At 33.4% G+C, this 18,067-nt stretch overlaps 1 protein-coding gene across 2 annotated transcripts in view; it reads right to left on the bottom strand.

Moving 5' to 3' along the window:
- Positions 1-6,609: 6,609 nt before the first annotated feature.
- The window catches only part of AGMO (alkylglycerol monooxygenase), a 340,101-nt gene continuing 328,643 nt past the window's right edge, over positions 6,610-18,067 (bottom strand). The window contains exon 13 of one of the 2 annotated variants that reach the window (XM_008576915.1): positions 6,610-7,082. In XM_008576915.1, the coding sequence (XP_008575137.1) occupies positions 7,008-7,082 (75 nt within the window). In that variant the 3' untranslated portion in view covers positions 6,610-7,007. The remainder of the gene's footprint in view (positions 7,083-18,067) is intronic. The other variant, XM_008576908.1, reaches the window with a different exon arrangement.

Genomic DNA, 18,067 nt, shown 5'->3' with positions numbered 1-18,067 from the left:
AAATAAGAATTAAAATTTGTAAATTGTTCTGGCAATTCTTAAATAGATGAAGAAAATTTTATTTTATTTTTTTGCATTATAATTTCCTAACTTCCTTATCTTCTTTCTAAGGTTGTCCTCATTGGTTTGATTCTAATGAACATTATGAAATAAAACTTCATTAATTCATTACTGAAGAAATATAAATTATTGAAAAGTTCAAATTTGATCATAAACACATAGTTTTATTATTTAAATTACAGAAATAATTTTGACCTGCTCACAGGAAGATCAGAATTGCAAAGGAACGTAGACATGATTTGGACCAATGCTTCCATTTTTTTAATGAAGAATTTGAGGCCAAGAATAATGAATTTTCCATTACCTCTACACTTATTCAAAATTTCATCTTATGGTTAATATATACAGAAGTGTTAACACTTGCAATTGACTCTTCTCTGTACATTTTTAATTGCGAAAATACTCTCTTAACAGGTACCTAATAAGCTCAGAAAAAAACAGCAAATAGATATTTTCTGTTCTAATTTTTCTTTATTGAAAGATGTAAATATTTAAGTTCAACAATTGTCATAGATGTTGTGTTTTTGCCTTCATTCAAGAAAACTTCAAAAATAGTTAACAAAATTCACCAAGCAATTTGTCTTTATTACATTTTTAAAATTGTTTCATCAAATTTAGATGCTGCAACATTGTTTGACTTTCTTCCTTTTCCTGCATTATGTAAATTTATCCATTTAAAAATTGAAGCCTTATTAATCTGCACAAAGGATGATATCTCAAGTTGAATTATAGTTTCAGAGTTAAATGACATATAAGGTTTGAACTCTTTCCCATTTTCGTAGGGATAAATTTCAATATCTTTCTGCTTGCAAGCTTTGTTTTCAGTATGTAAAGTTTGCTAACTGTTTTGAGAACTAAAGTTCTATCACTATTCATTGATATTTGTCTGAGGACTTTAAAATAGTCTTGAATAAAATGCAACCAAGTTTAGTGGACTCTACCACAAAGTTCAACACTAATGGAGGACAGACACAGTTTTGGTTGACAAAATTGTTCTTCAAAGGCTCATGCATTTCTAAAATCTGTTTGATGTCTGGCAGCAAAACGTACTTTTTGATGTCTAGTAATGGAATTTCGATGTATCCTTTTGTATTTATCATCTTCACAACAAACCATTTTCTAGATAATTTACAACTCTATAAAATATTTTTCAGTTTTGACAATATACCTCTTTGAATGCTATCATTAAGTATGTCTAACAAAAATAATCTCAAGCAATTTCTCTGTCACTAGTTTCTTAATGTAGAAAGATCGCTGCTTTTATCACTATGCTGTAATCTACCAAAATTCGTATTCATAATATCTTTAAAAACCAAACATAATTTAATCTTCAATATTAAACTTTTTAATTGACACGGTAGTATCAGATGTTTCACACTTGATGGGATGGGCTGTTAAAAAATTACTTTTGATTTCATGAATTGGAAGAAAATGTTGACCTAAGCTTAGTATTACCTGATTATTTTTTATTTGGAGCATTAACTGACACTGAGATAAAACTAGTATCTTTTAACTGATCATAGAGGCCTTCAGCTCATAGAACCAGCACATTAGTAGCTATTGTTTCACCTTCTGTCTGTGTACAAGAAAATTCTAATAGGTAAATAAGTGAAATGAACTTAGAAGGGTCTTTTAATCTAAATAAATTTAAATTTCAGAGAGTCCATGAGCCTTCTGTAGTTGCATGTGTTAATTGTCCCCTTTGAGCAGTCTTCTTAAGATGAGTCCAGACTTGAAATAGATACTGCTGCTTCTTCAGCATTTATTTTTCTCTGTTTTTTTGTGCAATCAGTGATATCACTTACCTCCCCCCCACCCTGTGAATAATGTAGATTAATAAACATCTTATGCAAGTTATGTATTTGGCATAAATTTTCCTGGAAAAAAATTAACACTTAGTTTATTGAAAAGGCATTTATTAATTTGGGGGTGTTCATTGATACAAATTAGCTGCCTGATGATTTTATGCATCTTACAGACTATTGCATAGGCCAAGGCGAGGCTTCCTAGTATGCCATGTGCTTATCAGGTGCCATTATGTTAGATGATCTCCCAACATTTTCTATCTAGAAGGAATTAGCTGTCCTTAGACACTGATTGTCTCAGCACACGTTATTTTAACAGAGTTAAAATTAATGCTGTGTCCTTTCTCTGAAAGGGAGAAGTTAGCTGTATTTCGTCTACTGTGTCTGAAAGGGATGTAGATAGGTTGTGTGTGGGGGCAGGGGAAACAGAAACCATTATGTATGGGCATCTTTTATATTTAACTTTGTGTTAAAGGGAGAGCTCTGTAAGGGCCAAGGGAAAACTCTCCCTTCACCACCTGACGGTTAGCAGAAAATCAGCCGACAAAAAGGATTAGTAGGAGAAAAGACATAACAGATTTTATTTTAATTTGCTGGGGCTGGGGGATCACAGGAGAGTAATTATCCCATAACCCAAGTGGCAATGGGGTGTAGGAGCTTATATACCCTCCTTCAAAGGGGAGAGGTAGATAGGAGGGTGTAGGAGTTAATAATTTTCATGGCAAATGAATGAACTGAAAGAGTAATGGCCTGGGACCAGGTTTCTCTGAGCTCTGGGGAAGGCAGAGACACAGGTAAAGGGAGGAAACAAGTGAGGCAAAGGTACTGTTGTGCAGGTGGAGGTATCTCAGGTAATCTCAGAGCTGCCCTCAGAAGGAATCGATGGTAGACAAGGGAGGAGAACCTCAGAGAAAGCCTGCGTGTTTGTCTCACCAACACAGATTTTTCTCTGCAGATGTAAATGTTCCCTACAAAAGGCAGCTTTTTAGCTATTCTTGTTTTTTCCAGCCCCTCTGAAGAGTTATCTTGAAATATGTCAAAGAAATATATTTTGGGCTAAAACAGTTTGCTTTCCTTCACCTCTCTTTACTGCACATGCATCTCTCATGCTACTGCAAGAGAGCCTGGCAGAAGCTGTAAGCACAAAATTGGGGTTTACCAAACCTAACCAGTATATTTTAACACCACTACTAATAATATTTTATGGAGCATAAAAAATTAGATAAACAACCAGGACCTATAGTGACAGTACTTTTTGAGCAAATCTTCCTTGTGAGCTCCACCACCCTCCACTCCCATCTAACTGAGTTGTTTCCAAACTTTCAGGCTGAGTTTCTTTAAAAATATATGCAAAATAATCCCATGCTAAACTGATAATTTTCTTTGGGTGGCACATATAAATATTCATGCTTAGTTAATCAATATTACCTCTTTCTCATAGTTAAAATCTTTGCTGTAGAAAGATACTATGCATCTTCCCTGTGTATTTCTGAAACTTGAAAGGACCTAGACAAGTTTTCTTTTATTTAGATTGTATCTTATCATTGGCATAGCTTCAACAATATGGATTCTCTGGCACCACCTCAATTTTATTAAATCCAGTGTCCCACCTAGGCATCTGTAATTTTTAAAAGACCCACAGGCAACCCTGATGTGTAAAGACAAAGACTGCTTCATCCTGCCTTCTGAAATGTAAATCTGTGCAGGTTATGATTTTAGTTTTGTTGTTGCTAAAACAAAGGGAGAACACACCCAAGGAATGAATTTATTACGATTTGTGGATACTGGAGTGCCTGGAATGTTTGAAAATTATGACTTAAATGGTATTAGAGCTGTGATATTTCAAAAAGAAGGCACAACCCACAAGAGAAAACTGTCAATGCTTGCTTATTTTGCTATTTTTCTCTAATTGTATCTTTGAGCAGGGGAGGAGTGTAAGTTGTTATGTGTTGAGAAGAAAGGGTGATAAAACTAGCATGAGATTTGAAAAAAATCTCTAATAATGAATAGAACATGATCTGCTCATTTCCTTTCACTGAGGCAGGCTTAAGATGGAGTTCAGCCTGCTTCCATAAAGTTGCTGAGAATCATGTCCTCAAAAACATTTTAAGATTCTAAAAGCCAAACTAGTTTCTGTGTTTTCCATCTTTCCTCGGGATTTTGGGGGCTATGAATATGAGAAAATAGAGAGGAGGCATTGAAAAGCGTGCTCATTTTCTAACCACTGTTACTCTTCTTAATAAATCACATTACTGTACACTGTAATGTATGTCACACCTTCAAGAATTCCACCCCATGGCTCTATTGCGGATTCCACACTGAATAGCTAAATTATATGTCACCAGTAAATAGAAATTTGAGAGCCTCTAAAAACAATAATGTGAGCTGGTAATGTTAAATATATGTGAAGGGTTCATATACTTTTGTGATTAATTGAACATCTGATACACAATTACGTATTTAAGTGCTGCTGAATAACATAGCCCTGAGATGATCAGGTTAAGGTTAACCAAAATGATTAGAAGGAATGAGATGATAGAGAAGCAAATGACACAACAAATGAAGCTACAGTAATGAACAATTCTAGAGAAAATTGACAAATTAAGTACAGGGAGCGGCTTCTTTCAGATATATGGTAATCCCGTAAATAAACCTAGGGCATGACCACTATTAGAAGGTTTAAAAATTCTGAACTCGTTCATCTTGTCAACTCTTCCGTTAACTAAAATACTTATCATGTGAACTTTATTTTGTAGTTTGTAGCATCAAATTGAAAGGGAAATATTTGAACTTAAATTCCTGGGCCTATACTTCTAAAGATTTGCCTTGGGTATGTGACATCACAGAATGGAGAAACATCATGGCTTCAGAGAGTGTGAATTTTCTTTTGGCCACTTAATATGCTTTACCGGTTTGCACAAGTTATTTAACCTGTCTCGGACTCAGAATTCTCTTCCATAAAAGGGTGCTAACAGAACCCAATTCACATTTAGAGGCTAAATGAAGTAATGCTGGTAGAGTACTACTCAATAAACAAACGTTCCATCCCTCTCTCTAGTCTTCCTTATGGTAGATTAGCAAAACTGAGTATCTTCACCATGATTCACAGTCAGTTTGCATCTTTTCATTAGAAGTGGTGGGTAATTGATGAATCCTATTTTTAGTGCTTTTCCTCCAGAGAGAGAGACAGAGTCCTCCCAGTCAAGAGTAAGCATAAATTGCATGGCATCACTCAAGATTAATTTACAACATTAATAATAGTTACATGATCTGTCACCATGCGTTAGTGCTCTGCAAGAGAAAGCTGGACTGGAAAATTACCAGGGTTGAAGGTGAAGAAAAAGTGCTCTGGTTAATGCACAGAGACCCTAGGAACACTACCTTTCTGGAAACCACTTCCACTTTCAAAGGCCTGGAAATTGGTAGCTTGAAAATATCTTTATTCCTAAAAGAAAACCATTCACAATTATAGTGAGGGAAGCTGAGAGAGAAAAGAGATAATTAATAAATTTGAGTTTACTCAAAGAAAACTGAACTTCCCCTTAAAAGGATTTTTATCATTTTTGAATTATTTCCATTATTAAACTCAATTTTAGGCCACTCCTATAAAATCACATATATTCAGGCATATGTGTGTATATTTGCGCATCATACCTGGGGAAAGCATTAAACTATTCAGCCATACTAAAAATCTATTTAAAGATTTGTTAAAAATCTCTTTTCTATGCTATAACGAAATGATGTGACCTACAGACTGGAGAAGAGTCAGTAGTAGGTAGAATCTGGATCTGGAGAATTTTCACACTGTAAGTTTAATCATTTCAAGCCAGCAGAGGGCTCCCTGCCTTAACATGATTCTACATATGCAAAGTCAGGCAAGAATTGCTGTAAAGGACAAAAGCAGAATTTAATATTTGTTATGGGCTTAAGTATTTGCTCTAACTCTGTGTTAAATTAAGAAATATAAAAACACGAATGAAGGAAAGCCAAACCCCACTTCTGACTCTTAAAAATGTAACTTGCTAATTTTTCCATTATGTAAACAACTTAATCTTCCTCTGCTGTTCCACTTTGAAAAATAAATATACTACGACCTATCATGAGTCCACATAGACACCTACAGTCTGATTCTTTTCATAGTTTCACATTTTTCTCTGTTTAAAGCTTAAATAACATATTTATAAAATGAGTTTATCCAACGGATCAGTCTCTATGTAATCACTATGTTAATCAGTGATTAACACAGGCAAAGCTCCATAAAGCAGAGCATTAATTCACTTAGTATTTGCAACTTTGATTATTTAAATTGTAACTTGAAATCTAAGAAATATTGGAGTGGGGAAGAAAAAACATTTTTAAATGTCTTTCAGTCCTCCTTCTTTGGACTTTATCCTGCTTATTCCTGTCGATTCCCTCCCAATAAAACATTTGGCACAGTTTTACAATCTCAATGAAGTATAGACACATAACACCTCAGGCAATTTTATTTAGAGAATTTTGTTCACATTATTGTGACAATTTTAAATAACACAGATTTACTGCTTGCTTCTCAATCTGCCAGAACAAATTGACCAAATATATTAGATATATGTATCACAAATTAACCTGTTGAACAAGCTAATTTTGACAAATTCTGTTTATTTTTATTTCAGCGAAGTCTCTTCTGTAAAGTAGCTTAGGTCATGTGATTTTCAAATTTAAATGCAGCCTTAGGCAGACAACTAACATAGTATATTTTTATGGCTACAAAAATATATCTAAGCACAACTTTGTATACATCAAAGGGAATGCTGTTGTCAAGTCAAAGCAAAGGCAATTTTTATTCAATTTTACTGTTTTTAAGTTTTCCTCTTTCCTTTTTTATACTCATTGTCTTAGATGCTACAGTGAATATAACACCATTATATTTCAAATCATTTGTTTTCAACTATAGCAATAACTAAAAGTAACCGCAACTAACTTTAATTTTAATAGAAAACAACAAATGTGAAAAACAAACACGAGTAAATAAGTACATTTACCTTTCATTGAAGAAATGGTTCATTACACATTATATAAGACAATTTTATTTCCACATTCAATGATTATATATTGTGGCTGTGGACAATTGATTAAAACAAGAGAATTGTGTACAAACTTAGGTTATTTCCAAGGACTGGAGACAAGCTGTTTCATACTTCTTACTCCCCAGAAAGCAATGCCAATGGAAAAAAAAATCTGAAGAAATAAAACACAAAGAAGAAAAACAAAACTGAGTCAATATATTTGTTCAACTGAGTTAAAAATATCTTCCTAGGGGAAAATGAACATAAACATTTTAGAAAGTTAAATTATTTAAATTGAATCTAGCAGTTGTTCACTGGTAGAACATGGAACAGTTTAATTTGAAACATGTTACGTGAAGACAGAAGTGGGAGTAAAAAATTTTGTTTCTGTGGCTTTTTTCTTATACTCACAAATCTCAGTCATTTCCAGGGATGGGGCCATATGAGTATAAGTTAGATGTTGAATGAAATAGAACTTTCTTCTGGCATTTGGGGATACTGCATGTTGTTATGTACTATATTAAATGATCCCAGTTTAAGAAGCCTTTGGAATAGAACAAGTAAAAATATTGTTAAAGAATCATTCCTCTCTGTGGCAATATGGTCTATGAACTTCACCCAACATGAATTAAATTCGAAATGCTGCTGCTGACTTATCTTTTGATCTCATCAGGTATAAAACTGTAACTGCAAAATTCTCTTTAAAACTGAAGACAGAACTGAGCCATAATAAGCAGCCTCAAGAGTGCATTGAGTTTGCTTGATCCGTGAACTGGTCATGGTCTTTGTACCATCAGGTTTTTCCCAAGAGAACCCTTCCCCTTGCTCTTACTGATGCACTAAAAATTAAGCTGTCACATTGCTTTCATGATTTCCATTTTAGGTGGTTGAGTACTAGAATGAAGATAAAAGAGAGTGATGCCCAAACAGCTGGAATTATTGAGATACCTGTTTGAAAGTTTCTCCATATTTGTTCTTATGGTGCAAACTTCCTTTCCAAATTATTAAAATATGACCAGTTGCCTCTCACCAGGAAGATGATCACTACTCCTGGAAGATCCATTAAAATATACAAAGAAAATATGTTTAAGTAATAAGATAGAGGCCTGGAAGCATTCTGGGGTGAGGGACTGAGGGGAAGCCAAGGACATTAATGAGGCCAGCCATTCATTCACAAAAGATATCCTGAACTGTGCTGATTTTGCTATTAAAGCCTGAATAAGAAGAAAAATAAAAGAAAAGAAAAAAAAACCCCACCACATAAATAAATAAATCATCACAAACATTAATATTTAGATTTAGCAGTGGATTGTTCAGTTTCCTATAAATCTTCTGGTTCTTTCTAGAGAAACATTATCCTTCACGTCAGCCAGTCTGATAGTTTTCTTCAAATCCATGCAATTCCTTTCAGCCTATAACACCCACAATATGAAAAAAATACTAAAAATAAAATCGGTAGTTATATTGAAGCAGAAGTCAAGAACAATATTAACTTTCTGAAGTTGCCTCAGAGGTCAAATACAATATATTTAAAGGCTGGTTTTGATATTGTTTCTTTTGACTGAATTCAAGAGAAATGACCTCATGAGATTTCTCATGATGGTGCCAGGTAAAATAATGCCAAGTTTGGGGGAATATTTGTGAAAGCTCTAGTCCTGTGTGATGAGTTGCGTTTGTCTATGAAGATGGGTTAATGTTGACAAAGGGACAGCTGAGAAGACAGCTGTGTCAAGTGGGACAGAGGTGACAAATCTATAATACCAGAGTAAATAATTTGGATCAAGAAACTAATAGGTACCTCGTGTTGTGCAAGATACTGAAATCTGAAGTATACTTGGCCATAGAAGTTTTCATTGGTTTTCAATCTGGTGTCTATGGTTGCAAGGATTATCTCAATGCAGGAAGGCTGAGGAGAATTACTTCAGTGAAACCTTGAAAGCTGTATGTAAACTTTTGTGAATGTGTCATAATTACCCTATTTCCCATTTTCCAAAGTAGGGATAGTCTCCCCTAGACTATCTGTACTTTCTTCTGGATTCCCAGTGGTATACCAAAAAGGAGAGTGAAAGAGATTACCATTCTAGTTTGTGTCTTTGTTGTTAATCCACCACTTCATAACTAAACCTGACTACCTTTGAAACTGTAATTCAAGTCCTATTTCACCTAGGACCCATCCTTAACTAAATCTCAAAGATCTTCCCTGTTCCAATTACCTAAATACATGTAGCTCCCTACCAAGAATGCAATGTTGCAGTTTGCAGTTTTATTTTGCTTGTTTTTTCATGTGTTTTAGACTCCTATGTATTGTCCCTCCAAGTAGATGTAAAACTGATGAAGCACAGGGGCCAGAATCATCCTGCGTTAACTGCAGTGGAGACCGTTGCTGAGAACAGGTACTATCCTAGGTTTGGACGATTGGTATCCAGTTCATCGATAAAACAATAGGAACTCAAAATTTATGTGGCTTACCAAGGAATCACAGAACTGCTAAATATCAGAGCTGAAATGGTGTTTTACATTAACTTAATGTCCCCCAGAAAATCCAACTGCACAGCCTAGGAAGTTTGTTCGATGGATATGAATACCATAGTGAATTCATTACCTTTTTCGTAGTAATCATCAGGATTTGCTGGTGAATTTTTGAGTCAGTAACTACTAAATTTCTGAGACCTTTTCACAATTAATATTTTAAGCATGAAAATTGGAGTTTTTATACATAATGAAATCTATATTGGCACAAGATCATAGAAATTAAATAAAATGAATATGTCCTAAAAATACGTATGACCCTGAAATATTTACCCTGTTCCACTAGAAAATATTTAAATACAAGAAAACAGATTTGCCTTTATATTTTTGAATATGTGTATGTGTATATATATTATATACAAAATAGATTTAAATATATGTTGCATATATAATTTTAAGTCAGGAAATTAACATGAACTAAATATAACCACTTCAGTATTGTTGTCATTCCATTTTAAAATTTCCCTTTAACTGCTCTCTTGACTTTTGTATTAAGCTGTTCATTTTAAATCTCCATAGTTGAATAGATTAAATGTGCTGATTTAGGTAATAGTTCATTAACATATTTCTCAATCATCTGTTTGTTAACTGTAGTCAAAATTCTTACTTAGGCTATTAGAATAATAAATGGAAACTGTAGCATTTTTTGTTTGTTTGTTTTGCAGTATTTTTCTCTAATCTACAGATATGCTGCTCCTGGATACATACAAACTCAATGCACATTTATTTTATCCTAGGTCTGGGCAAGTCCCATGATTTTAACAGCTGGATTCAAAATATGAAGCAGAGGAAGTTCATTCTTAGTGTCAAACCCTCCTTGTGCTAACACATCATTAGTGGCCCTTGTCTTCAAGCTATTTTCTTGACTTTCCAGAGACCTAAACTTTGAACTCTGGCCTGTACAGATGCATGAACTCTGGCCTGTACAGATGCATGAATCTATGTTTCCTCCACCTCTTTCCAAAATGTTCATCAATTGGCAGGTGGCTAATCTGAGCCACTAATCCATGTTAAAACACTCAAGGGAACTGGTGTTATTCTGCTGCTCCTCCCAGTTATGTCTGTGTTTTAAAAGGCCTTATTCTAAATGACTCCAATGGTGAGCAATTCAGGCACCTAATATCGTAAAAGAAAGAGAATAGTATCAGAAGAGGTATTTGTGTGCATGTGGCAGGTCCTCACATTGTAAACCCTCAAATTACAAAGCTAGTGGATTTGTCTTGCACCTATGTGCATATCTGTCTCGGCTGGTTTGAATCCACTTACTATATTTATTAATGAATGACTTGATGAGTACAGAACAACAAATAGCACCTTGAGCAGTGGACAATTTCAATTACAACTGGCTAGCGACATCCAACAGTCTTTACGAAGGTGATAAAATAAGACGTCTCAAATAAATCATTTAACTTTTAAATAAACTTGCAAGTAAAATTAAAGCTTTAAAGTACTTGAAGAATTATTCACAAGAGAAACAAAATCTCTGAAATAGCTAAAATTTATTTTGTTTCCCAAATGTGCATTTACTGTCACAAATATTCAAATAGAAAACATTAACTTGGATAAATCTCATTTAATTTTATGGCTATTGGCAGCAGCAGTATAACTATGTACACATAACTGAATCACTAATAAGTTGAATGAACATATTAAATGAGCTAAGTCATATTGTGATGGGTAAGATTGCTTATTACACTTTGCCAAGGAAAAAAATCCAGTTATTTTAAATATGAAATTGCATTTTTGTGAAGACTTGAGACTTAATCACTTTACAAAAAATTAAAAAATTATTATCATTTACTAAATTGTGTGAGTTTTCAGCCAAATTTAGATATCTGTGTCAATTTCCTGAAGTTCCCCTGAAATGAACGTACTTATTTTGTATCCCTAACAAATCATATACTGGCTCTAAATAGAAGAGTACACTTTCACCTAAAAATTATTTCTCTGACACGGACGAGGTTCATAAAATACCAGTTAATTGGCTATTTAACAGAACTATAACAACCACAACAGCAAGAATTTGTTTTAATGAAAACCCAATAAAAAAAATGGAGAAAAGTAAAACCAATCTTTTGTTAAATACATTTTTTAACACAATGTTTTGGTTTTTGTACAGATGACCATTCTCTGCTGTACCAAACAGGGATCAAACCTGAATTGCTACAAATTATCTTTAGTTCCTATTAATTCAAGAGAACAAATAAGCACAAACAGAACTACAGGAAAAGTTGAAGTCAAATGTACTGAAGTTTCTTTTAAAATGAAACCATCAGAAAGATATTAGGTAATAATATATTTTTTTCCTAGAATTTTGCAAGAACCCAGTTTGACAAATGCCAACTCAAAAGAAATTGAGAACTATTAATTTTATTTTTAGTATATTCTATATATGACCAAAAACATTTAGTCATCTGCAAAGAAAAACAAGTCTTAGAGAAATAATTTCTAGACACAGCACCTACTCTTTAGAAGTCTTGTGTTCTCTCTTTGTGTTTATTTTTATACCCTGTTCAAAAGAGGATACAATCACAGTTATGTTTAATATGAAGTCTTGCAAGGATTTATTATTATTTAGATTTTAAATCAAACATTATTATTTTACATTAGCTTTTAAATATATATTAAACTTCTTAGCTTAGAAAAAACAATATAAAAAGAAAGTTTATGTGAATGCCCATGTGATTAAAAACACATTATTTGAAAAGTATATAGTTTCCTCAATTGCTAAATATCTACTAATAATTTTTAAACAAGAAAATATACTTAACACGATCAAGTTTTGAAAAAGTAAACACAAGATAAACATTAGAACATAGCTATAAAATTCTTTAGCTGAACTCTAAAAACTGAAAAATCAGGTATTTTACTATTTTACTACTCAGTGGGGGCAAAAGACATTTAGAATGACAAAAAGTACTAACTTAATTTACACAACAAATGCAGAATCTTCATTTTAACCATTTCTTCAGTTCTCCAGGGCTGATTATCTCTTACTATGTACAATAATTTATTCACTTCTAAAAGTCGAAACCACCTAAGAAAGTGTGCATCCTTTTTGATAATATTCCTGAAGACTAACCTAATTGTTCATCCAGACCACATCTGAGCTATCATGATAATATTTGAAAACCATAAATGTTAGTAACAAGATTAGAGATTCCTGAGAGGTCTCCAAAGCCTACCTATAATTCAGAAAATATATTTGAAGACAGTTGGCATGAATTAGCTACCGTGCTTGCATACCCATCTGGTCAAAATTGTATAAACCACAATTAGCATAAAGTGAAAATAGATACTATAGTTTTCAAAAAAATGTGTGGATTTTTCATCTTTGAATGGAAGTTATGAATATAGTGTTTTTATAGATCTCTGGCTTTTAAAAATTCTGATATTGCCAACTCTTGTTCTCAGAGTCTGGCAATCTGATAATATGGATTTAAAAATTGCCTGTGATTAATTACTAGATTCCTCTCTTTCCTTACAAACAATGATAAAATGATACGTCTTCTATTTTGATTGTTTTCCTAGAATTTTTCTAAATTTTTTGATACATACACTCACTCTCTTTTTTTTTTTTTTTATTGTCACATAATTGATGGGACATAACTGTGGGGTACAGAGTTGATATCCAGGCTCCTTTTCCTCAATTGTTTCCAGGTTAGACTTTTTTTTTTCTTTAGTTCGAAGTTTGTCAAAAGTACAGGTAAGGGCCGAGCCCGTGGCGCACTCGGGAGAGTGCGGCGCTGGGAGCACAGCAGTGCTCCCGCCGTGGGTTCGGATCCTATATGTAGGGATGGCCGGTGCGCTCACTGGCTGAGCGCGGTGAGGCCGGTCTCAAAAAGGACAAAAAAAAAAAAAAAAAAAAAAAAAAAGGGAAAAAAAAAAGCCCCACTTACCAAAAAAAAAGAAAAAAAAAAAAAAAAAAAAAAAAGTACAGGTAAAAAGAAATGCCCGACTTACCACAAGTAACACATGGAGAAAAATCAGAAAGACAACCAAAGTTGATTAGGCGTGATTTATATTCATGGGGTGGCTAGAATATGTGCTTTGTTAAAACTGAAGCCTGACATAGTATTTTTCTAATCATTCATGTTCTTAATGCTACAAAAGAGTAAAACTTTTTATAACTTTTTCTTCAGTTACAGGAGAGAAACAAAAGTAAGGAAACATAGAAATAGATTTGCTATAAGGTCAAATTAATAACGAACCAAATATCGTTTGCGGGAAGAGATGTTAGGGAGGACTCTATTGCACTGGAAAAACATCTTAGGAAAGGTGTAGTTTATAGAAAGAATCTTCACACCAGTAATCTTCCTCTTGTACTTACCATGGAGCCTCACATTCTTTACTTTTTATGGATGTGAGAAGGAAATAAAAAAAAAAGCAGGACAATAAAAAGTTTTTAAGGATGGTCTGTTTTAGTTTTTATAAAGCTGCGAATAAAACAAGAGTAGAAAAAAATAACAAGGCACTTGAAAGTTACCTAGTTTGACTCTGTGCTGAGACTTTTTTATGCATTAAAATCAGCAATCGGCAAACCATTCAAAATAACTTGACCTCATGCCCTAAAAATTATGACTGAATTTTTTTTAAAGTATAAGATAGTTCAGTGAATCTAAAATTCATTAAATTTCCTTTTTACTTCTGTACTTTTGCAAATGAGTTCTAGTTACACCTAGAAATAAAATTTCATTTAATTTTACTGAGTATGCCTAACACCAGCACAAAATTGTTTGCTTCCTATCCAGTATGTTTTGAAACTAAAGATTTTTGAATAAAATGTTTCTAGATGAATCATAGTCCTTAAGCGTCCTAACAGAACTCTCTCTAATGATGAAAAACATGACATTTAATCTAAAATTCAAAGTACTACATCTTTCTAATATGCTTTTATTTATAACTACTAAATTGTAAAGCATTTACATTCTAAAATCAGAGCTCTGTTTCAACAAAAATTATCAAGAAAATCACTCAGTCCTAATATTCTACCAAAATTCCATTTTTGTGTTAAATGAGTGACAGCCCCCCCCCCCCCACAGTTCTATCATAACAGCATACTGATTTTCAGATATCCTAAACAGCAGAAACATGCTTCTGGCATCTCTCGGGCTTAAAAAAGAGGAGTCTGGGGCATCTCACATGGATAACAACTTGCAATATTTGAAGAACAAAAACTTAAATTTTGAAGAGCATGTGTTTACAAATGTGGAATACCATTCAACACTGCTTATCCAGGATTTTTAGTGTGCCATTAAAGAATTCTTTGTACTTGTCTACTATCTAGGAAACAAAAAAATCTCTCTTAAAAATGAGTTTATTTTTAGGGAGAAAAAAATGCCATGTTTACAGAAATAATAGTGATGTCTGGTTTTAAAAATAGGACAGTCTATCTTGGAAAGATATATTTTGAAAAGATCTTCCTTATTGTTTTTGCTTGTGTCAAAGGCATGATTAGAGCCCCAGTAAATGGGAAACTCCCAGAGTAGGCTAATAGAAGACCAACAGCCCACATATGGCTTGCAGCTTGGGGGATTTCTCTCAATGTTCTGCCAGTGATGGGACTGCCCAAATGGTTTCTCTCATAAGTCCTAAGTCATAAACTGCATCCTACTAAGCCAGCCATGAACTGGACCCAAGGGTATACAGAGTCTTGGTTGTTGGGAAACAGTGACTGCTTCCTAAGGAAGCCACAGCTGCTTTCCTGAGAGACACCTCAGATGCCTGAATTTTCCCTTACTTTCCACTTTTTACTACCTGTTCTGGCAACAGTTCCAACAAAGGGAGAGGCAGGCAGCAGGCAACCAGCTATTTTCAATATGCCTTGGCAACATAGGTACTGATTACATAAACACTACAAACATTCAAAGAGCATATTTTCTAGCTTTCAAGCTACTAAAAGGTGTGAGCCTGTACTAACACGCCACATCTCCTCTACTCCAAATAATGTTGATGATGATGATGATGATGATAATGACTTTAATTATGAAAGCAAAGATTATCAAAGGAAACATATCATGAACTGTTGGGAAAGAGGTCAAATTATATACAGTATTGAAAAATGTAAAATCTCCATATTTCAGGGGTAAGAATGTTTTTTCCTTTATAAAATCTCAAGGTCAAAATGTACACTTAATTTGATTGATTACTTATTTTTCCCATGATCCAGGCAAAAAGCAATCAGATGTTGCATCATCCATTGTCATTATAGCACGTTTTCCTTTTCGTTTACATATATGTAAAAACATAATTTTAAACTCATAATCTATATTAAGATCTCAGGTAAGTATATCAATATATTATCACATAAGTTCTTCTGTTTATATTAATATCAGGTCTAGAAATCTAGAGAATATATCAATTTACTTTTTAAATAAAATAGATTTTCCTGGCTTTAAAAAATATATACACATTCTGGATATGATATTTGAAAACTGAAAATGTAAATAATTCACTCATGCTTATACATCACTAATGCAGGGATTTTTTTTAATGTTTTATATATTTGACATATTAGAACAAGAACTTACTTAAACATTCTAAGAGATGAATTGGAGTTTAAGTAATCTATATTTTCAGGTGACTGTTCAATTTCCTATATAACAAAGTGATGTTCCTATCATAGTTAGAGAACAGAATTGCATTTAATTTTCTACCTTAACATTCACATTTATTTTTACCTCAGTGATTTAGAAAAATAATTTTTGTCTGTGCCAATTCTCTTTAATATATTCATTGTTTTCGGGATAATTTTCTTTCCTCCAAAATAGCTGGAGATATTATTTGACCTGAGTTTTAAATTGGATCCTTTGAAAGAATAAATGCTACTGAATAAAAGCAGCACAGGGAATACTTTCAAAGTTGTTTTAGAAAAATAATTTTCGACAAAGTGACCAACTGCTAATTCAAAAACATAAGGCTATTTCACAGAAAATCAAAATATCATTGGCAAATTAGTGAATAGAATAAGAATGATATGTTGCATAGACATTGCAATTAGCATGGGACATAAAGTCATCCTAGTAAAATCAAAAGAACTCTGGAAAAGAGATAAGAAAACTAGGTTATCCCAACTCAACACAAATTATTTTATCTCAGGAGGTCCCTTAAATTTTACATTTCTGCATCTATAAAATGGGGATAATAGCTTCCCTGATTTTTCACAGGATTATAGCAAGTATTGACTTTACATTTTAAAATTGTAAAGTACTATAAAGATATGATAGAGTATTAAAGTATGCTATTATTCTTGCTACAAAGACTCAATAAGTTAAAAGTGAAAACAGATAGTGACAGATAAGGAGATATGAATTGTAAGTAGAATTTGAAATGTGAGAGATTTTAGCTCTTTCTCATTGGTGGTCATAAGTCAAGAAGATGCCCTTAGAGCTGTGGGTATATGGTGATTGCTGGGAATGTATAATTCTCCTATGAGGTGGGGTAAGATTTTAGTGGGTAACTACAATTATACTCACTGTTTGAGGTATTTCCATTGTGTACCTTATCCTTTAGGAATATGGAGTTCAATATTCCTGTTGAATTTTTATACCAAACTTTTCAAACAGATTTTATTGTTCTAAAATCATTTTTATTTTAATTCCTTACTTCTAACACACAAAAAGAAATAATCATTTCTAAATATTCTCCCATAAGTATGCATAGAAATTCTAATATTTACTTCTTTCATCTGAATGGATCTTCTCATTCAGTATTTTTGAAAACCACAATCAGAACTATAAAGAAGTTTTCCAAGTTCTAAAATTTGGTGTTCTACAAAACCACTGGCTGAGTTCTAAAATCTGAGTTCTAAACCTTTCTTTCACAAGATGGCTGAATTATTTTATTTTCTCAGGACATGGGTATCTTTTGCTGTCCGATGAGAGAGTAGAAATAGAAACTCTCTAAAGTCTATTCTCAGTTCTATTATCTGAAAAAAATAAGGAAATTGGCCAATACAATATTATGATTGTAGAAAGTTCCCAGTACAGTCTCTAGAAAAAGTTCAACTTGAATAAAAACGCCACACCAGAAATACTTCATCTTGCCCTACTAGCACAACAAGGTAATTGAACAGAAGAAATGGAAAAGGCCTTTTAAGAAAGCATTCTCCACACATCTGAAGTGTGTGTAGAGACTGGCAAAGGATGCAAGAGATAGATTCCCATATCGTCAATTCCTACATAGCAAGGTCCCTCATCTTCTCCTTGGACATATGCTGGCCTCCTGGCACTCTGCTGCCTGGAATTGTACAAAATTAGGACACACTAGTATCATCTTGGAAAAATGACTTAGTGGATATCAACAAAACAATGGCAGATAATGTATCAGCAGAAGCAGTGATTTTTTACAAAAAGTGTGCAGCGGTATATACTGAAATAAAAACAATTAATGGACAATTTTGACTGTTATTGGTAAATGACAGTGGGTTTTAGAGATAACAGAAATTTCAGAGGTAAAATATTTTCTTATTTGTGTTTATAGTTCAAGAAATACAATCTGGTGTTAATGTATTGTCTAGGTGGAGTTACAAAATGAAATCTTCAAAATGTTTAGTTTTAATTAATTGCTGTTTCTTTCTCTCTCCAATGAGGGAGGAGCGGGGGGGGGGGGGGGGGGGGGGGGGGGGAA

Source organism: Galeopterus variegatus, unplaced genomic scaffold, assembly GCF_000696425.1.
Source record: "Galeopterus variegatus unplaced genomic scaffold, G_variegatus-3.0.2 Scaffold64, whole genome shotgun sequence".
NCBI classification, from domain to species: Eukaryota; Metazoa; Chordata; class Mammalia; order Dermoptera; family Cynocephalidae; genus Galeopterus; species Galeopterus variegatus.
The sequence above is the reverse complement of the archived record's forward strand: the minus strand, read 5'-3'. Positions and strand labels throughout refer to the sequence as shown.